Source organism: Myotis lucifugus, unplaced genomic scaffold (assembly GCF_000147115.1).
Source record: "Myotis lucifugus unplaced genomic scaffold, Myoluc2.0 scaffold_39, whole genome shotgun sequence".
NCBI classification, from domain to species: domain Eukaryota; kingdom Metazoa; phylum Chordata; class Mammalia; order Chiroptera; family Vespertilionidae; genus Myotis; species Myotis lucifugus.
In genome coordinates, this window is record NW_005871087.1 from 3,014,640 (window position 1) to 3,037,710 (window position 23,071).

Genomic DNA, 23,071 nt, shown 5'->3' on the forward strand with positions numbered 1-23,071 from the left:
TCTCTCAATGCTTTGAAGCCCATCTTTGCTTAGTCTTACCACCCATTCTAAATATCAGTTTAATTTAGAATATACTTCTTAAGAATAACTACCATATTCAAGTACAGTGGGGCCTTGACTTACGAGTGTCCCGACTAACGAGTTTTTTGAGATACCAGCTGTCTCTCTGCTGATTTTTTGCATTGAGTTGACAGAGTAATTTGAGTTAAGGAGCTCCTTAACGAGCTCGGTCTCGGAAGGAATTAAACTCGTAAGTCAAGGCCCCACTGTATGTACCAAGGACCATATGTCAAGCAAGTTGCAGATATTATCCCTCACTCATCCTTGCAACCAACTCTTTTAAAGAAGAAAAAAAACTAAACCCAAAATAATAGTAAATGATTAGAATCAAGATTTAGGATCACTTTTTCCCATTAGAACAGACAATACATAAAAGCAAACAAATGTTGAGTTCTCTATTAGATACATTGTTTTCTAGTCTCCTTTATAATATAATGAGTATTTAAATATATGCTTTCAAATGTATGGACCTAGTACAATAAGTCCAAAATAAATTCAACCTTTTTTGGTGCTGTGATGTATATTTTCCCTCTGATATGTTCTTAAGAATATGTTCATGTCAACAGAATTTATTCTTTGAAGTTTTTATCAAGAAGTGTCACCCTGTGCTAAAATGTTAAAAAGAGGAATTCAATGAAAGGGACGTTCATTTTTAAAGTTAAGCAAAACAGACAGGTTTTATAATGCAGATATGGATTTCTTAAATTAACCTAAAGAAGGCCTAGGGGTTAAGGTTTGATGAATTCTGGTTCTAGCATTAGCATCTGAACCCAATGCCAAGTGTCACACTTCAGAAGATGATATCACAAAGGAGAAACACCCCACCAAGCTGTGGAATATTTCTGAACAGTGATCCTAGCTTTTTGAGTTATGTCAATTGTCAGGTTGAAGAGATAGTCAGATTCCAATGGAAGGTTATGACCTCAACTTCACAGTGAAAGGTCTGGCCCTGATGATTTCAGAGTTCCTTTCAGTTTCATACATTTTTCTAGTTCTGTTTCCTAGTAAATGAACAAGTGAACAGCAGGTAACGTTCTCAGAAAAACAGATGAGTCTCCATTCAGGCAGGACTGTTGGCTGCTCAGAGGACCCACCATTTGGCTGTCTCGGTGATCCCTAGTTGTTCCCCTAACTCTGCAGTCACTAACTGGATATTTTCAGCACACACTGAGATGGTCAGAATCCTGGAGACAGACTCAACCTAAGTCAATTCACAGGAGACTAGTGTGCAAATGAGATGGCCAGATTATCAACAGACCACAGATATCCTTATGATCAATATGTTCACATTGTATAGAAATGAAAACACAGAAAGTTCTCAAATAAAATGCAATTTAAGACAAACAGGGAAATGGACAGACAAGAGGGATTTTCCCCTCAGACCAGGCTGAGGCATGACAAAGGATCCTAGTCACATAGCAGGGACCCCTTCTCTATTGGCAAGAATGTTTGTCTCTCAGCATTCGAAGTTGCTTTCTCTGGGAAAGCCCAGCCCACATCTAATATATTCTTCCCTTAGCTAGCCTGAAAAATTACTGATTAAATTAGATATTCATACGTGCCTGGAAAATGTTTGTTGGCATGTACTAATAATAAAATCAGTTAATTTTAAGTGGCAAACTCATTTTTCTCTTTTGTCTAGATCTTGGGGACAACTCACTGTGCTCCCCTTGAAGTCTCCAACCATATCATGAAAGTCTGAAGGCACAGAGGTCAAGAAGGGTAAACCCCAAGGACAATTTTAATTACTTAACTTATAGCTAAAATAAGTCTGGAAAAATGGCTAAATAGTACGTAACCTTACTCAGTAAGAGCCATCATCAATAAATTTCAACAGAGTACTTGGAGACACAGTTGGGTGTGTACTCGTATTTGTGAAAAGAGGCTCCATGAAAATGAGAATGGCTTCCACATCATGTTTCCTAAACAGTGTTATTCAACCTGTGGTTTGCAGACCAGCAGCAGCAGCATCAGCATCATTTCAGAGATCATGAGAAATATCCCCTGGGCCCCATCCCAAACCTACTGAGTCAGAATCTTCAAGAAACCAACCCCAAAATACATCACTGTCTTATCAAGTTCTCCCGAGGATTCTTAAGTGTGCTAAAGTTTGAAAACCAGTGCCCTAAAATACAACTTGAGAAAAAAAAATCCCACATAAAATATGAAATTGGTCAGCCAAGTGAAAAAAACACTAAACAAAAAGCAACCATTTGAACAAGATCACCAGCAAACAAAACATAGCCATCTGTCTCATTCTTTCTAAATAAAACTTTTCAAAAATGGGTCCCCACAAAAGAATCATTGCAATAAAATAAAAGATTCATCGCCATAAAATAGGAAGTGAATAGGAAAACTGCATGTAAGGGTACAATTTAAACCTGGAAAAGAAAATGTTCATACTTCAAGATGGGTTAGGTTTCTGCTAGCCAAGAGCTCTAAACTCTGTGAGGTGTATCACTCAAATACTCTTGCTAGTGACAGATTCTTAACACTTAAAAGAGCCTCATTGTGTTGACGACAACCTCAAAGCATAAATAAAGCAACCCATGTGGCAGATAGGATGGGATAAGAATAAAACTCTCTTTACCATCCCCCTCTACAACACTGCTTTGTCCTCACTTTAGACAACCTCATTAGCACTTAGCAGTCAACAGTCACCTCCATGTAGGTGATACATAAATCTCTATTTTTGCCATTTGGTTCAGATCTTGCGTCAGCTCTCTCTTCCATCTTGCCTAAACCTCATCTGCATCTGGGTGTTCCACTGTCATCTCAAAGTTGTCATGCTTCAACACGAACCATTATCTTCATAGTCAGATCATTCTCAGGCACCTGTCTCCAGTCTCGGTGTGCCACCCTGCCCTGCCTTTCTCTGGCCCCCGATGTTTTGTGTTTTCCTACAGCTTACCCAGGATTAGCTTGACTTCCTAAATGTTACCTTTCTGCTCCACTGCATCTTGTAAAATACTAGTAATCAATGCAAGGTGCTCCTTTCGCGTGTATATTCTTCTCTCCCAATTAAACAACTTGTAATGGGTTTCTTCTACTAATTGCATCAAGATCCTTAACGCGTTTGCTTGCTTCCTCTTCATGTGATTATTATTTTTTGGAAGGAACTTAACTTCCAGTGCTAATTGTTTGCAACGATCATCAATTCATGCTCAAAAGCATCTAAAAATGTCTCCAATTTCAAAAACCCAGACAAAACTTTTTTTATGTTTTTTTTAGAAACAAACATGAACCTCAGCGTAAACAGAAACACACACACAGAGATTTTAAAAGCAGATTTGGAGTCATATAATACTGTGTTATAGCTTCGCTTAACCTAACACTATGTCAGTTTCCCTAGTCAATATATCCATATTCATTGATTTCATGGCTGCATGGTTCTTTGTAAAGATATAAGATCATTTATTTAATCTACTCCCTATCGATGGACCTTTATATTGCTTACAGTCTTCTCTATTAAAGGCAGTGCTTTCATAAGCACCCTTGTGCATTAATACTTTAACCCCTAAGCAGATATTTCTAGAACTGAACTTGCTGTAAAAAAGGCATGGCCATTTGTAAAGTTTCAGTATCTTCTTTCAAACTTAATACAAACTCTAGCTAGCGGCTAATATTCTCCTGACCATGAACATGTATGGGAGTGGCTGTCTCCCTACACCTCAATCTACTCTAGTTGTTAAGCAATGTTTATTTTAAAAATCTAGCAGATGAAAATAATATCTCACTGTTATTGCTTTGACTGTTGTTTGTTAGTGCTATTTCTACATTTAAAATTTTTGTCCCTATTATTACTGGAGTGCTTTCTCTTTTTTTTTGTCCTATTTGTCGTAGAAACATACTTTATATCCAGAGTTTTAAACCTTTGTAATGTTATGCTGAAAATCTTGCTTTAAAAGAATGTTTATTTGCTTTTTACTTTACATTCTAGTTGGGTTTTGCTAGATGACAACTTATAAATATTCCTTTAGTCAAAATGTGGGAATTTCATAAAAACAATAAAGAATTTTAAATCTATCATTCCTTTCATTTATGGTTTATGCCTTTGGAATGAAGCTTAGAAAACCACTCCCAGCACAAAGATTAAACCATTACTCTTCTTTTTTTTTTCTTTTCTGACCTCTTAAGGGCTTTTAGTAATTGCTGCACTCTGGCTATCCAACCTATTCCCTCTCCGCCTGGTTCTCTCTTCCAGCTATGTCTGTTTTCTCACTATCTTATCTCCCCAGAATTCCAACTTCAGGCTTATGTTACGTCATTACTCTTATTCCGGCAGGAATACCCTCCCATCGCTTCCTGACTTAGCCAGTATGCCAAATGCCCGAGTCCTCTGTCTACCTCAAAAAGGACCCAAGAGTCCAGTTTCCTTAAGGCAGTGATTCTCAACCTTCTGGCCCTTTAAATACAGTTCCTCATGTTGTGACCCAACCATAAAATAATTTTCGTTGCTACTTCATAACTGTAATGTTGCTACTGTTATGAATCGTAATGTAAATATCTGATATTCAGGATGGTCTTAGGCGACCCCTGTGAAAGGGTTGTTCGACCACCAAAGGGGTCGCGACCCACAGGTTGAGAACCATTGCAAGGGCTCCTCTTGCCCAAACAGCCTCATCCCTTCTCGTCCCTCCTCATCCTCCAAGTTAATGTCACACAACTTAGCATTTAACTACTTCCCTTTGTTCCATGTGTTATCTCTGCTTCCTCAAATACATTACCAATTTCTAAAGAGCAAGAGTCACATTATAACTTCCTCTGTCTTCTCCAATGAGCCCCATACAGGGCTGACCTCAGGGAGACCTTCACGGACATGCATTGATTGATACACTTTATTTCACATTCTGAGATTCCAAGTTCCAAATCCCTTCTTAATAACTACAAAATATGATATAAGTGAGCACAGTACTGGACTGAAAGGTATTATCATTCAATGTTGCACAAACACTGAAAACACTTTATTTCCCAGAATGTCTTCAGATAATCACATGCAAAGGTATGGGAAAAGATACTTGTTTTTTTTTTTGTTGAGTTAATGTTGACTTGAGAGTTTACACATGAATAAGCAAGAAGAAAGCAAATACTTTAGAGAAAAAAGTTGCCAAACGCCTTGAGGAAATTTCGCCTTTAATATTTTTCCTAGTTTTTTTGTATCATTGAAATGGAAAGTGAAATATTACTTTGAAATTAAAAGGTTATAAAGAAAACTGTAAGAGAAACACAGGTAAGTATAAAGTAGGTTTCATTAAATTTTCCTGAAAGTTATAAAATCAATTAAAGGATGTTTAGGGAGCGAGACCATTGATTATTCACTCAGTAGATGCCAACTAGAATGGTGTTCAAGTCAACATTGTACAAAGAGAAAGATGGCAAGGATTCTTTTCTCTTTGAGCCAATGGCAGATAGCGAAGGGAAGAAAAAATGGTTCAGTGTCCAAGGGTATTTATCAGAACGTGTTATTAGAGTTCAGGATGTGGAAGAGCAGCTTCCATATAACCAATTGCTATTTATTAAGCACCTACTATATGCTGGGCAACTACTGAGAGTCACACAGTTTGAAGACCTTTAATAAAGATAACCCTTGTGTTTTGAGGATGAGGAGCTTGGTTAGAGTAGCTGCTATAATTGGAAGAAGATTAACAGAAAGGTAAAAATCAAAGCTTAGCAATGCTACATGTGAGCATGCTTAAGGGCTACTTGAAAGCTTAACGTAAGCTAGAGAAAATAAAACAAAACTGAATTCCTTCATTCCCCAGTGAATAATCTAAAAAATTACCTAGATAAAACCCAATACTGCCTGGCAAGCATGCCTCAGTTGTTAAGAGCACCGGCCTGCCCACCAAAGGGTTACCAGTCTGATTCCCACTCAAAGGTTGAAGGTTCTATACCAGGCCCTGATTGGGGTGTGTGCATTGGTGGAGGCAACCAATGGATTTGTCAATATGTCTCTCTCACATTAGTGTTTCTCTCTCTCTCTCTCTCTCTCTCTCTCTCTCTCTCTCTCTCTCTCCCTCCAGGCCTCTCTCTTTTCCACTCTTTCTAAAAGTCAATGATCAAAATATCCTTGGGTGAGGATGAACAAAAAACAAAGGAACAAGCAAAAAACAATACCACACCCAGAGCCAGTGCTGGCCTCACTCAAAACATTTGTTATTGTTGTTGTTAATCCTCACTGGAGGTATTTTTCCATTGATATTTAGGGAGGGTGGAGGAGAGAGTTAAAGACAGAGAGAAACATCAATATGAGAGAAACACATTGACTGGTTGCCTCCTGCATGCACCCCAACCAGGGCCCAGGCAGGGGAGGATCCTGCAACCAAGGTACGTGCCCTTGACGGGAATTGAACCCAGCACCTTTTGGTCCACAGGCCAATGCTCTGTCCACTGAGCCAAACAGGTAGGGCTCAAAACATTTTTAATCTCAAGGACTATCTCTAGGGGCCCAAGAGCTGACACTCCCTACACTAGCTGCAAGGTGACATTCTTTACCTCCACAAGTTAGTTACTTTAGGGGACAAAAGGCATCCTGGGAACTTAAATGAGGAACGTGTAAGCACTGTGAAATATAGCAATGTAAAAACCAGACAATTTCCCCATAGATTCATCTCAGACTCCAGGATGAGAGCTCTATGGAACACTGAGACAGACTTGCATTGCTTTCCAATCAAAGCAACAATAAAAAAATCATGCAGGAAGTATGAGAAATATTGAAAGCAAAGCTCTCTACATGATTTCAGTCCAGCTGATTGCAGAGACGGATGCCAGAGAAACATAATGGAAGCTCAGAGAAATGTTTCAATGAATAGCATTGATCTAAGCTATCACAGGGATTGGTGCTCTATTATATTCATGTATCAAGTCAATTGCAGGCCTTTCAGTCACCCTCTCCTTACCATTATCACTAATAACTATCTCTTGGAGTTGATGGTCCTTATTTATATTTTATCATCTTCATAATATGTTAATATATTGGTATTCTTTGGAGAACATTGAAACACATTACTACTAGACTAACATTGATTGTCAAGATGTTCCTATAAAATCACTAAATATTCTTGGGACAGGAAGAAATGGCAGGAAACTGAAATATAGAAAGGTAAGGAAATACCTGGGGAAATGGTATTAAAGCAAGTTTTAGAATAAAAAAAAAGTGTCTCCAACAACCATTGTTAACACACTGAGAGTCCTTTCACATAATCAAAGTGCTGTTTTCATTCCTTTCCCAGACTTTGTTAAAATGATTCTACTTATACCAAATACATATGAAGTATAATAGACTATTGATGTGTAAGCATGGGAAAAAGTGGTGAGTATTCCAGTTCGGAAAAGAGAAAATGCTTAATTGTCTCTGAGGTGCTGAATTAATATCCCTATCCCATCTCACCCTTGATGGTCCGTGTTTAGGAAAAGTCCTTGAGTTTCCAAAACAGTGTATGGGACATGGCCATCAAACTTTGAATGATGTGATTACGTTCTAAAAAAGTGTGAACACACAAAAGAGAATTAAGTGTTAGAATTACATGTCCTTGGTCTACTTTTTCTTATAGAAAGAGTAAACTGTTTATGATCCACTGTCTTCTAGACAGATCTTAGTCAGTAAATATTTCTATATCTTGCGGCATAACACCTTCTGTAGGTAAACTTTTGGTTTATTTTTTTAATTTCCATGTTTTAATTAAAACTGATATGGCTAATGAGAAACAGAACAAGCACAGGAGAGAAAAGAAATAAAATCAGAGTTCACCTAAGTTCATTAGATTTTACAGCATCACTTTTTTTTAGCTCAATTAATATACCATGACATTAGCTCTATGGTCAGGCAGCAACAAACAAGTCCAATGGGTGAGGGTTCTCATAAAACATAAGTTGGCAGCATTCCCAAGATCATGTAAAAAGAAAATTTCTGATGCCCAAACCCTTGGGACAAAATATTTGATCTGGACAATTAATTAGGAAGCTCCTGGCTGCTTAAGGCTGTCCTTGCCTGTTGTTGCTCTTTCAACTTGGAATTGGAGGTGACAGACAAAGAAAATCCACCTGGAACGCAAGTGCACCCCACAGGCAATGGATGAGGAGCAATGAAATGGTAGCACCCCAGACTCCCAAGCATCTGTTGGGATCCCAAAGATGGTGTCACAAAGGAAATGAGACATTTCTGCTTCTGCCAAATGCGGGGGGGCTCCCTTTCAGCTCAAAAGCTCCATCAGGAAGTTCATTTTCTTCCACCAAAAGGAGCAGACTATTGCCCTTATTTCCATAACACAAATGGCAAGCCAATCCCGCAGGACACAGAATCCCTCAGGGCGGCATCCAAGCAGAGATGTCCATCTTTGTGTAATAGGAAATTCATCAATACACTGTTCTTCCTTTTTTTCCTCTAAAATTTTATTTTTATTTGTTTATTTATTTATTTATTATTGATATTTTTTAAGAGAGAGAGAAGGAGAGAGAGAAACATTGATCAGTCGCCTCCCATATGTAGGGACCAAACCTGCAACCTAGGTATGTATCCCAACAAGGAATTAAACCCCCCATCTTTTAGTGTATGGGATGAGCCACACTGGCCAGGGCTCATCAATGCATTGTTTAGCATTTAAAAGAAAGCAAACCTGCTTAAATATCATCGATTAAATTTCAATATTTAAATGAGTACCTTATACATATATTATAGAATTATTTAAAATGGAAAAAACAATAGCAAAAAAAGCCATGCCTATCAATGGGCAATGCTTACATAAAACATGGTGCAAACACACTAAAAACAATTATCCTGACAATAAAAAACAAAAACAAAAATATTTGTCTAAAGTCCTGGTGAGAATTCACAAAGTATCCTTTTCATTGAAAAAAAATGAGTAAAATAACTTATTCAGTATGATCTCATATGCCATACATCTGATTGTATGTTTGTGTGAACATAAAACATGCTACAGGACGTATATGACTTCATTATTAACATTGGTATTCATGAAAGTTCTTGAGAGAATGATGTGATATGCTCAAGAAGATGATTAATATTTTCATTATATGTCTTGAATTGTTTTACTATATACAATTAGTATGAATTACTTTGGAATAGAAAAATTTACTAAATGCTGTGGAATTAAATGTATAAACTATTTTCTACAAATGGTAATAAGAACTTTGATGTGGAAAAAAGAACATGATAGAGAAAACAATGCCAAGATAAGGGAACAAACATAAAAAAAAAAATCAGCACAAATTGGAAAAATCAAGAGGTATCCAAATAAAAAAAATAGTTTGTTTGCTTAGCGACAACTGGGTTACTCTTTTAATACTTTCCTTAGTGAGAAAGGCTTTAAAGTTTACATCAAAACTGGCGTATCTTTATACCTGTTTAATTGTAGAGGGGAACTGTATAGAATTCTCTTTCTGAAATGGAAATTTTGCCATTCTCACCTGAACTTTGAAGTTGTCTTTTCGAAAATTTGAGTTAGTAAAATCCATGTCAATATTATTGTGTACTGGCATGGGTAGCTTATATATTACTATGATACTTAAGATCTTTTGTCTTGAATAAGAAAAATAGGCAAAAATGTGGGCCTAATACTCAACCCATCTTCTAGCTCCTTAAACTAAGTTCACCTCCTTATATGCCCAACTCTCTGCCAACCCGAGAAAGGAAGCCACATATACAAGCTGATATTCTTGGCAATTGCTCAGGAATAGCCTCCAAACCACCACCACTACCATTTAGCCCTGACCTACTTGCTTACTCTCATCCCCAAGTTCCAAATACTAGCTACTTAGACTGTCTTTGAAATCCACTTCTGTCCCTCCCTGAGTTGGCATGTGTTCCTGAGCTCCCGCCAGCATCTTGGAATGCAACACTGGCAGTTTTTCTTTTTCTGTTCTTCCCTTTTCTCTCCTTATTCTATTGCAGTTTCTAACTTGGCTCACCTTCTGCTATCACAGTATATCCCATTAGCTAGACATGTAACACAACTCCAGCCAATAGTTCTAGGGTATCTAGCCCACTAGCCCACTTTTTTGGCCAGGGATGAGGGGGATGAGGGTGGGGGTTGAACAGGGAGAGATTACATCGATCTGTACCTATAAAGAAAGATACACCAAATAACTTTTGGTATAAAGCATACAGAGATGAAGATGACCTTAAGCAACTCTGGTTTAAAACCGTTGACTTTAGCAATGGAGTAATACATGAGGTACAGAGAACAAAATAGATTAATGCATTCTGAAAACCTTTCATTCTGCACTCAGTCTGCATCAGGCACTCGAATGAATTCTTCGGGGCACTAAAAGATGAAGACTCTGTGGTACTGGTCCTCGGGGGGTTCACAGAATAGCTCTGACACGAATACTCCTGATGAGTAAAGCACTTTCAAAGAGCCAAAAAATAAACATTACAACCAAGCAAAAAAAAAAGAAGAAGAAAGTTGAAACCCAATCTCACTCTACCTTGAAAAGAAATTGAAAAAATAAAAAAGCAATAACTAAAACATTAAGAGGGGGCTAAAAGCTCAGAGAACAAAGAAGAGGAAGTTGTTTAGGAGTCAAATCCATAGGAGAAAGCTTGAGGGCAGGAGAAAGGGGGTAAACAAGAAAGAAGGGGGATAAGCGCTGTGATACAGAAAGAAATGACTTAGTTCCCCAGGAAGAACAATGTGGGAAAGGCAGGGAGATACAGAAGATGCAAGGTAAAAGCAAGGTCACTTCAAACAGTCGTTCTAGATGAAATGAGGATGGAGAGTGTAAAATGAACTTGGCAAAAAAAGATGGGCCATAAATAATAGCAAATATAGCTAACGTTCTGGAACCTCTATTGACTTAAACTCCTCGATAACCATATTGAAATCTAGACATTTCACCAAGTCCCACACTTTAACATATGCATGTGCTGAGAGAGCATGAACCATGACTGCACACATATCCTCAATTCAAGGCTCCCTAAGCACATTAGTGGCCCTCAAGCAGCACTGCTGTCTGGTTAGTACTTCGGACTGTGTAATTCTCATGCCAATACAGGTTTGCTGGTTTTACAACTGATGCGGTTGGTTTCCCCTCTCAAAGCTACTTTGTTGCCTGGCCGACCTGGCTCAGTGGTTGAGTATTAGCCTATGAACCAGGAAGTTGCAGTTTGATTCCTGGTCAGGGCACATGCCCAGGTTGCGGGCTCGATCCCCAGTGTGGGGTGTGCAGGAGGCAGCCAATCAGTGATTCTCTCTCTTCATTGATGTTTCTATCTCTCTCTCTCCCTCTCCCATTCTCTCTGAAATCGGTACTTTTTTTAAAGCCAATCCTTTCTACACAGAAAAATATAGCTTCACTCATGATTATATTTTTGAACATACATGAATTGTATGTGAACATTTCATATACAGAAATTTAAAGATATGTTTCAAAATTGTCTAGGTCCTCCCTAAGAACAAGTGATTGGTAAGCCAGAGCAACAGAAGAAACTGCTATAGGTTACTAAGTGCTCTGACATGTGAATGAACACAACAAAAGCACTACTTTATCCTCAAAAGCATTATTTTTTTCACAAGACATCAAAAGCCTTAACTATATGACTCCTCCATACCACGTTTTATACTCACATTATAATTTTTCCCCAATGATGGTTCTTCAATTTGTGAACTATCTATACCTTGTCAAAGAGCTCTTAACCTTTGCCTTATTTCTAAGGACGACAAAAAGTCAAATTCCAGAAATTTTCAAAAGTAGATTAAGACCTGATAACTTTAGCTTCCAATTGTTTTGTTTTGTTTTTGTTTTTTTTACTTATCTTTGTTTTATCTTTCTGCGTGCCTCTGACAAATCACTTGTTAATTAAAATTGTAAAACTGTAATTTTTTATGTATCATGCTATTGACAGCCTCATCACTAAGTTTGAGGTTCATTAGAATATCTATCTATAGTTTAAACAATTATAGTGAAATCATATGGGTAAAAATCAGAATCAATCAAGAATAGCAGGAAAAAGAGTAGATATCTAACTTTCATAATATATTACTGATATATTTCTGATCGTGGAAAGCTACTATACTTTAGAAAGAATGTGAAAATGTTTAGTCACCCCTATTTTGGTCAGACTCATCCCTTTTGATACCAATTACCAGAAAAAAAATTACATTAGAACTGGAAAGAACAAGTATATGTCTCCTCAAGACCACTTTGCTCTTCCATATTTCTCTGTGGTCATGTAGCCTTTAAGAAAGTCAGAACCACTGAAATAATCCTTAAAGTTCCCAGAAGTATCTATGTGTGTGTGTGCATGTGTATGTTTTATGTATGAAAGAGGTAAGTCAATGCTGACTCACTGAATCTGTTGATGAAATTCAGTGATATCTGGCTAGAAGATTGGGAAGAAAAATGGAGCGATTAGATGAAGAATCAAAATATTGGGTGACTAGAAGAATTCTCCCTTCAAGATGGGGGTAAGGAGTGAATTTCCAGGTATGAGCCTATGCCTGGTGCTACAGTCAGAGAAAACTCTTCTTTTTTTAAAAAAAATATATTTTATTATTGATTTTTTACAGAGAGAAAGGGAGAAGGATAGAGAGTTAGAAACATCGATGAGAGAGAAACATCCCCCACTGGGGATGTACCCGCAACCAAGGTATATGCCCTTGACCGGAATCGAACCCGGGACCTTTCAGTCCACAGGCTGACGCTCTATCCACTGAGCCAAACCAGTTAGGGCAGAGAAAACTCTTCTTAATTAAGGTAGGAGGAGATGGGATCCTGATTTTTCTTGAACGACCGGAATAACAATGAAAATGAAGAAAGCCATCATGCTTGGGTTAGGGCTGGAAAGGTAGAATCTTCAGGATGCCCAACTGGATCTGGTCCAGGTGTGTATACATTTATGAGGCACAAAAGATTCTGAAAGGCCGAGAGGGACCTCTGGATACCAAGAGAAATGATCCCAGGTGAATAACCGTGGTCACTGAGGATCGGCAGGAGGTGGCAGTTTTAATACATGTAATAAACCAATGAACCCACTTAGAGAAGGATTAAGAAAGATTATGCCATAAAATAAATACTGTGCCACTGATTTGCCTCCTGCTTGCACCCCTAAGCTGGGAGCCCAGGGAAACACCTGTTATATTCAACCTCTTTTTCTTTCCAACTGGTAAACAATTCCAACAGTTGCACAATGAAAAAATTCTGCGAACCTGGCACCCAGATCGGGAATTCTCAGTTGTTTTCACTGCCAAAGGTCAATCCAATGTGTCTACTTTTGACATAGTTTAGCCAAAGAATGTTAATGACATTTTCCGATACGTTCTGCTGTTCTACCACAGGCCCCGCCCCGGAAATTTGGGATTACTAAAATACAGAGATATATTGAATGCCAAAATGCCACAATACGTAGAGAGATGGCCAGCTTTTAGACTCTCTGGCTGCTTTAGGAACCAAGAATAACATAGACGAGATGAGAAAAATGTATTGCCTCCAAACAAAAGTGAAAACTGTGTAACAAAAATTAATACATGTTTGTTTGCATGTCTACAGAACATAATGCATTGCCAACTTTATGCATTGTTCTATTCAGTTCTCTGATAACCTTTTTTTGTTCTTCAAGAGGATCTGTGGATTATGTATTTTTTCACTTTGCAAGAACACCCACATATGCAAGATGATGTCCCAAACTTTGCAGGCACACATAAATGAATTTACTTGCACTCAGAGAGTTTCAGCAGCAAAATTATAAAACCTCTAATATTTTATTGCAAAAAAAAAATCTAACTTGATGTGTGGAATGTGAGTGCATTTTAATAAGCTTGTTAGAATATCGGATGTGGGCCTCCAAGAGTATCCAGAAAATATGGAGGCTTTACAATGACCCTCAACTTCTCCCTTTGTTGAAAGAAGTCACTAAACTTGGAGAAAAATTCTTCCATGTTCATTGACCTGCTGCCTTTGACCTCTTTCTTACCGTTTTTAGCTTATCAATGAAGTTGAATACAAGAATAAGAAGAAGAACAAGCTGGAAAGGGGAAACATCCCATTGCTAACCTGAAGTCAAGTTGTCCTAACAGTTAAATAATAAAGTTGAAGGCATTGGTTAACTTTTTGGAAGTGAGAAATAACAAACATCAAGCTGTTATTGTTTTTAAAATCCTATGCCTACTTTAGATTAAAACACAACATCCTTATGTATACAAGTGCAGTCTGAATTGGCGTGCAAAGGACTAGAGACCTAGGGGATGAACGCCAAGAGCTGTCACAACCCTGCAAGAGACTAGCACTAATAAAAAAGAAGTGCTTTCCTCATCTCTCAAGAAAAAATGTAAAATACTATCATATATGGCTGTGTGTGTGTGTGTGTGTGTGTGAGAGAGAGAGAGAGAGAGAGAGAGAGAGAGAGAGAGAGAGAGAGAAACTGAGAGAGATAGAGATATCCCAGAAAACAGTCTTTGAAATTTTATTCCCAGTTTTATACACACTTCTTCAAATAATTCATCTACTCCAAAGTATTTGCGAGTTCAAAAGTAGATTTGCTTGAATTTTAAGCTACCTTAGCTTTAAGTTATTTTCAGGATGCTACCATCCAATTTGTGTGAATGATAAGTTTTAAAAGGGGCATCATGAGAGTTTATAGACATCGATAAAAGCTTTAAATATGACGTGCATACATAAGAAAAGCTTTAAAGGTATCCTAACCAGTTCCAGAAAACCAGATAGTTAGCATTCTGTTTTCCATTTTCCTTTTCATTAAATTGTCATCAATCAGCAACTTAACTAAGATAAATAGACAGCAGTACACTAGATAAAATAGGAAGGCTTCTCAAAAATCCTCATTAAATTCTATGCATGATCTGCATTCATCTTGAAAACTACCAGTTAAGAAGGTGATAACCAAAAGATCATCTGCTTTTAGCATATTGAGTGCCATATAATCAAATTTCTTAACTCTACAGTATGATGATAGGAAAGCTAATTCCAAAACAAATTAAAAATCAGTTCCTAAAATGACTACTGCCAATATATAGACTATTATGTTTTATTTTTCTTCTATTATACTTTACTTTTCACACATCAGGAAAGTACATTATCATGGTTGCCTTGACTGTGTATGTAATTTAGTCTATTTTTTATATTTGTTTATCATTCATAAAAGCTAAATTCAAGGTTCCATTTACTTTCATTAATTCAGCTAACAGGAGCTTTGTGGGGAACCAGAAGCATACCTAGCATGAACAATAGGAAAAGATAATGCTCTTGTTTATATGTCCTGGACAAGTTACTATTTTCCTCTACAATACCATTATACTATAGTTACTATAGTATTTTTTTCCTATACATTAAAGGCTCTTATCAAGAAATTCAGGAATTTGAAGGTCTTGCAAACTACTATCAATTGTTATTTCCATGTCTACACAAGCTCCTAGATTCATTCATGAAACTAGGGTTGAGAGGATCTTAATGAGGCAAGCCAATTTCCTTCATTACCTCAACTGGTTTAGCCAAACATATGTATATTCAGCTCTTATACCACCTGTAGAGAGAACACTGAATGAGGAAAAGTTAGCCTCGCTCTGCCACTATTAATTTTTTGGTAAGCCCTAATTTTACCCACTTGAAGGAAAGAAAACTTACCACTGCAACAAGGCCAGCCATGATAATGATTAATTGATGCCTGTCATTGTCCCACCCCTGGGAACTGTTCTCCACCCACTCCCAGGTGACGGATGTGTTTCTCTCGGTGCATGGGATTTAGATGTGGCGAAGGATGCAGACTGTTAAATTTGTCAAATCACCAGAGCCGACAAAGCAGCATTTGATCTGCTCTGTAGAAAGCATCAGGGACCCGCACAAAACTCATCAATGGCACAAACGGAGGTCATCTCCCTGTACCACTCATCTATCAAAGCAGGCTCATCCATCTCAAAGTGAGAGTCACAAATGCTCAGCCTGGATCAGAGCTCAGAGAACCTGACCTAGAAACCAACTCATTGACACACAAATCAGAGAATTTCCCCAAAGTAAAACAGAACCCATGTCTTATCATTTATTATCCATACTCTTGAAATTGGATGTCTGTTAGAGATTGATGCTCTGAATTACAAAACTTTATCCAGATATCTGATTCCATATGGTATGCATTTCCTGACTAATAAATCTACATAGGGGGAAAAAGCACAATTTTAAATGTGAACAAATTCTCTGCCAATCTTAACTTGAAAAAGAAAAATTAAAAACGCAAACAAACAGAATCTAGCCAACATTTCTTTTTTTCTTTTTTCCTTTTTAAAACTGTTGTTTAGTGTCTGAAATCTGAAAACCAATAGCCAACCCTATAGGCTTTTTCAAGACACTGAAAACAACGACTTACTAATAAATTTTTATTAGTATTAACATTCCTATAGACTTAGAATCTCTAAAAAAAATTGAAGATGATAGTTTTCATGAACAAATATTATTTTAAGAAACTATAGTTAAATCATCCCATAAGAAATAGAGACCTTTTTACTATATAGCATCTTTGCCAAAGAAATAGAAGAAGCTATGCCTCCCTGTGTTACCATTTAATTTTTAACTCTGGAAATAAAAGAGCAGTATTCATAAAAAACGGATAATCATATTTTCAAATATCTTCACAAAGAGTCATACTGCTGCCCTTTTTGCTCTAAGTTGCTGATTTTGATTATCTATCACTCTTTTGGTTAGGGATACATGGCCTGAAGTTTTTCTTACAATAGTTCCACAGAAAGTAGTAAGAAACACAGAGCAAAAACATTTATGATTTCAAGACAGAATTGAGAAATTCACTTCTGCTCTTTGAATGTGTGTTCCATGGGAATAATTCTGGCCCTTCCATTTGCCTCAGTTTCAGACCCACGCCGTGACTACGTGTCTTCTAGTTAAATGGCACACCACACTTAAAATAAAAGTGGGTATTGATATTTCTGGTTTCACTTTAAGAAAGTATATTTCTTAACCATATCCAAAATGGCTCAGCATTTTTCCAACGACTGAACAAAAGAGCAACCTATATCCTCAACAACCCATGAATATATTTTTGCTCTTGGTCTCCCTTCGGGTCCATCTGCACTCTTGCTGTGCAACAGCTATAGCATAAAAATGTCTATTCTCACATGCTTTTGATATTACACTATTTAATCACATACAGCTGTGGCTTATGAGACTGTTACAAAACACAATTTTAATGTAGTACTCGAAGCCAATTTTGGATAAACATCAACCATTTACTCCGAAGAAGAAGCCCAACACTACGAAAGATTTTCTTTTAAAGGAAAAGACTGGTTTTCTTAGGATTTGGCGTGGACATAATTGTGACTGAGCCCTCTCTCTGCCAAAAAGACTGATAATGTCAGAGAGAATTGTGTAAAATCATATTAGTGCAAAAATGAAGCATGCCAGAATTGCTGGAGCCAGAGAGACCTGGGATGAACTTAACATCCTCCCTTCTCTTCTTTTGCCTCCTTCCCTACACATTGCCCCCCAACCGCCACCCCTCAAATAGATTTCATTACTTCATGGAAATAATACTGAGTTATAATTCAGTTATTCTTTTTCCAAATTCAGAGAATCTGAAAGGAAAATGCGTTAGAAAGATACTATTAAAAGAAACAAACATGGTGTTTTCCTTTAAGTTTGGAATTATTCTGCATAAAAAAAAACATGAACTTTTTACACTTCTACTCCTTTTAAGCAGGCACTAAACTTAGTGTTGTGAAAACAATGACCACATTACAGAAAAGATAAGACAATCCCAATGATAATAAAGATTTGGGGGGGGGGGAGAAGGAAGAAAAATAACGATTTTTCTCTTATTAAAAACAATTAACATCGTATACATTCTAAAATGAGACAAACAAGATTTATCATAGTTGCAGGCTATCATCTTACACCCCTGGAGCGAAAGAAGTATTTGGAGTCGTACCTAAAATTTCAATTGCTGAAAGATTTTTAGAAAACCAGTTTTGTATGTTTCAGCCTTTCAAAGGGAAACAGAACTTGGGAGTTTTCAAGGCTGTTTTAAAACTGGCAAGTTCCCAACTCTGGCTATCAATGCAAATCTGGGCAGGAAGTACTAAGGAAATTCTAAACTCATTCCCTCCCTCGGCAAGATTTTCTACATTTTCATGTGCAAGGAGTGTGTTAAGGGTTGTTCTGTTGTTGAAGGATCTGTACATTCACATCTTTAAGAACAGCCCTTGCCCCCCAGGAGCCTCTCTCTTCCTGTGCTGCTCCTCAGCCCTGTGTTCTCAAGTGTTTGCTCTTTCTATGGCACAATCCATTGGGCTCCAGCTAGACTTGCAGACAAGGGCGGCAATCCAGGCTGCAGATGGTTGGAAACTCAGCCTGGAATCAGTGTGCAGTTGATGAATGACTTCTTATACCTGACCCCAACTTCACACCAGGTTCTGAACACAATCTGAATACCACCCGCCAGAGAAACGGTACGTAGTCTGCACCTCTGCTTCAAGATCTTCCCGGGAAGCAGATGGGAAGGCAGTAGACTGATGTAAGAGCAATGTGATTAGCAAGGGTGTCCTGCACATGAAGTGACAGAGTGAACTGGTGAGGGTGTAGAAAAGGCAGAAAGACCAGCCTTGCTGAGTGTGCTTATGCAAATCTTCAAGTTTTTTGAAGATGACTGAAGTTTCCCAAATATCACATGCATAGGAGAGAAATAGCTATTTGTCATCTGCAACATATCAATGTACTAGGCTGTGACCATGTTTTACCCTTTTTAGCTTTTCCAGTTTGTTTTTCCAAGAACACCCCCTGCCCCACCACCACACACAGAAAATACCTCGAATTCAGACTGAAATTCACTCTGGATCTCAAAATGCAATAGCAACAGGTCGGTTGCTTTGAATGGGCTGTGACAAAATTCCTGAGATATATTAGGTTACAACTCAATCAAACATCATTATGTAAATTATCACTTAGCTAATGAACAAATTTTTTTGGTCCCCTTTCTCTAAAATCTGCTGATTATTCTGGGTGGATTCCCCATAGCAAATTTCTTTTGATGAAACTCATGCTTTTTAATCCAGTTATGTCTCTTATTTAAATATTATGACATGTCACCAAGATTTCTTCATTACTCCTTAATCAAAAGCAATATTCTTTTCCAAACTTGCTCTTCTTGGTAGGAAAGAATTTGATCAAAAAGAAAATTTACCAAGGGCAACTTTTAATGTGAGGTCTGGGAGAGTAAGCTAAGAATATTGCTATAAGTCAGCCACTTAGGTTTTCATTTTATTTAACTTACACGTAAACTTTTCTAATATAACATTTTAAGCACCTGGAAAATTATTCAAATGGGCAAAAGCATAAATATCTTATTTCTATTTTTAAAAAGTTAAGCAACAAAGTTAAGAGATTGGTTTTAATGTAATGGAAAGTAGGAGCAGGGAAGGCAGGAAAATGTCACAATTTTTTAAAAACCTTAATTACATTTGAGGAAATGGAAACCATTTGCATTTATTTAAAAATCCCATTTTCATTTTGTTTCATCACAAGAAAATAGCAACTATATCTAACACACATATTTAAGTTAAAAAAAAGAGAAGGCTCAGCATTTTTGCATTTTCTGAATGAATACAATAAGCATTTTAGTTCTTTAAAATCCCATGAAGATTTTCCACCAAAACTAATGTCCACAAAGAGCTTTTGTGGATTAGTGAAAAACACCTGAATTTAAAGAACAGTTGAAGTTCTGATATCACCAGAGTATGTATAATCTTTCTTGTCAACCACAGAATTCTAATTCTATGAACCGTAAGTGTTCTGCATATAGAAGCACCATTTTAAATAGCTATGATTTCAAAATAGGATTAGAACTATAAGCCAAGTCTAGAACACACAGGATTTTGTGAATTTCACCCAGACTTACAAATAAATAGAGCAGCATGTGGGTCCTTCAAAATTATTATAGGTTATATTTTGAGATATAAGTGTGAAAAGGGCAAAAACTGATACTGAAATAACGAAGTGGTCTTATGCTATCCTGGGGCATGAGAGTACTTTTTATATAGTATTCACGCTGGCAGAAAAATCTCCATTTTAAAGAGTAACTGCACATTGACCCTTCTTCCCATTCCTTGTGTGTCCAAGTTTCAAAACAGGGCACGTTTTCACTTCTTCAGCTTCCAGGGATGTTATTAATGCCTGTCATTTCAGAGCCTCCGTAACAACATTCGACAACTTCACAGCACTGTCGAAATTTTACAACATAATCATCAATGTGAACTACCGTGATAGCCAAAGTAGCTGATCTGATATTCCCTACCACCCTGATCTGATTACTCCAAATATCAGCTTAGGTCGCCTAATGGATCTAACTTCTTTAAAAATGTTCCAGAAGTTGATGGCTTTGACTGGCTTGAAAGTAACAAGATCCAGATGTTGCCTGTCTACATAACACTAAACTACATAGGACCCCAAAACAGCTCTCCTCTCTTCCCTCACTACTCCACTTTCTCCTTTACCCCAATCTCTCTCTCTCTCTCTCTCTCTCTCACACACACACACACACACACACACACACACACACACACACACACACACACTTTCCACCAGCATGGCTCATGGAGCATCCTGTATCTTTCATATAATGCGCATGACATTATTTCCTGCTACTAATAGGTTAAAAGAAATCCCAAGCAGAAAAGCAACTCTTCCATTCATTTCGATCTAAACTTTTTCTTTTCTGAATACACTTCCTAGTAGAAAACAAGGACCCAAAAGAAGAGCGTGAATTTTGAAACATTTGGAAAAATTTAGCCACATGAGTAAAAGGGATGGAATGTCCGATATTTTTCATGCCAACCCCTTGAGTTTGTTGTTTTTGTTTCTTTGGGGGGATGAGAAATGACTATTAATCCCCCCCTTTTTTTAAAACTTGTCCTTGCTTAGCCATTTCCTCAAGAAAGGCGGGCAGCATTCTCCTCCCAATCCCCAAAGAGTTAAAACTCAAGGCACTGGGCTGGTCTCTTTAAGCAGCAGCAGCAGCAGCAGCACAAACTAAATGCTCACAAAGGCAAAAAGCAACGTGAGTCGACCTTGGAGGGGCAGGGCGAATCCTGGAGCGATGGAAAAGGAGAGGCGAAAAGGCAACAATCTTTAATATAATATTGAAAGTCTGCTGCCTGGTCTGGCTCACAAACAGGCATTGTTTGATGAGACAGAATAAATGAGCGATAACTACGGCATGAATTAGCAAAGCCTAATCACATCAAGGAGTCCTGGTGACAGCACGGATCACTCAGGCACGCCTTGCTCACTCTCCACATATTTATCCATGAAGAAGACTGTGGAGTCTGGCGAATGCGATACAAAATAATATCATCCCTCAAGAAATAGAATCCATGCATTCAAGGTGGGCAGGCTACCAACATCCCCCCCGCCGCCCCCCCCTCTCCAAATCAAGTCCAATCTATTTGACAAATTGGAGCAGGGATATCACACCTGAGAGTCCTTCATGTGTGAACTGCAGGAGAAAGTTCATGGTTGGCACTGCCCACTGCTTAGTTACATGGGCTTCCCACTGGCCCCCTAATGATCATTTGAGCACACACATAAAGCCTGAAGTATTTAACCAATTCACGTCCAATTACCATCAGTTACATTTCAGCCCATTCCAAGCCCCAGGCCTTCTGGTGGCAGCTAACACAGGCAAACGGAGCTTCTAAAAGTCAAGAACATCTCTGGCAAAGCTCCACAATTCAGTCTGTAGCATCCTGATCACCCCCCCATAGGAAACAAAACGTGTAAGGCAAATAAAATAAAATAAAAAATACACCCAAACAAACTCCAAGAGACTTTAGTTCACTGCCGTCTACCTTCCACGCCCTTCTTTTATTCTACATTCAGCGATTAAAAGTTTGAGTTCCCCCCACCCTGGCGTGTCCTATCCAGTGGGAAAAACCCTCGCAGAGTCACAAACAAAGAACAGCTCACCAGCAAAGCCCCTGAAATTGTATTCTCGTGCCTGATAATCACCGGTAGGATCTCCTTTCTAACAACCCTGCCCATCTGCAAAGGACTTTCCAGATACCAGGAACGTTTATGCTGCCAAATAACAACAAAAGAACTCCCGTGAAACTATGAGCTCTCCTTAAAGAGAAAGCCGGGATTCCGGGCTTGCTCTCTTCCTATATTCTCCGCTGCCTTATTAACTCCGTGGGTATGTTACTAATTTCAAAGAAGCAGGAAGAGGTGATGGGAGGGAGGGGGAGGTAAATACTAATTCACATGCCTGCCTGTTTCCTAGCCAAGTGCAGAAGGAGAGATACCACACTGACTGCCAGACTATGGGTCAGAGCCATACCTTGGTTTGGAGATAATGAGGATAGTAGTAAGTGTACTGGGGGTACATTTGTGGCTGATCCAGGCGTTTGCCCATGTAGCTGGAATCTTTATCTCCGAGGCAGGGAACTGGATGACAGGGTATAGTGCCCCAGGCCGAGCTTCCTCTTAAGCCACTATTCCTGACAGTCCCGATGACTGATGAGGCTTCGGAGATTGCTCGTCTTCCACCACTCGCTAGTTCCAACACAGCAAGAATATAAAAAAGAAACACACCAAAAAAAAAAAAATAGGAGACGGGGATCGGTGGGAAAAATCAAACCCCACACACAGCTTCCCCAGATCTTGTCTGCCTTTTCCCAGCTGCCGGGGTCCACTTGGGATGAGACAGTTTGTTCTCTACCAGGCTGCCTGTATTGATGTCAATTGCCAGCGTTTGTAAAAGGGGGAAAGGAAAAAAAAAATCAAAGTCCTTTCAGCATAACTCCGAATCCTTGCAGATCAGCTTCCTGTCTCCTGTTTGTCTCTTTCCTCACCTTAAAGCAAAAGCAAATCAAGAGGGAAAAGAAAGAAAGAGAAAGAAAGAAGAAAAAAGAAAACAGGGAGGGAACAGAAAGAAAAAGAAAGGGGAAAAGAAAAAAGGAAAAAAAAAAAAAAACCTTGCACAGCTTAGTTGCTGCTGTCTCCCTCCCAGAGTGACATGGTGATCCGGGCTTGTCCTGTCCTTTCA

The 23,071-nt window shown here is 38.2% G+C and overlaps 1 protein-coding gene across 11 annotated transcripts in view; it reads right to left on the reverse strand.

Moving 5' to 3' along the window:
- The window catches only part of RBMS3 (RNA binding motif single stranded interacting protein 3), a 606,121-nt gene extending 583,322 nt beyond the window's left edge, over positions 1 to 22,799 (reverse strand). For 4 of the 11 annotated variants that reach the window (XM_006087596.3, XM_006087590.3, XM_023752957.1 and 1 more), the window contains exon 1: positions 22,364 to 22,438. In XM_006087596.3, coding sequence (XP_006087658.1) covers positions 22,364 to 22,438 — 75 coding nt within the window. Of the gene's footprint in view, positions 1 to 22,363 lie in introns of all 11 variants that reach the window. The other 7 variants (XM_023752958.1, XM_023752956.1, XM_006087591.3 and 4 more) reach the window with 4 other exon arrangements.
- Positions 22,800 to 23,071: the final 272 nt, after the last annotated feature.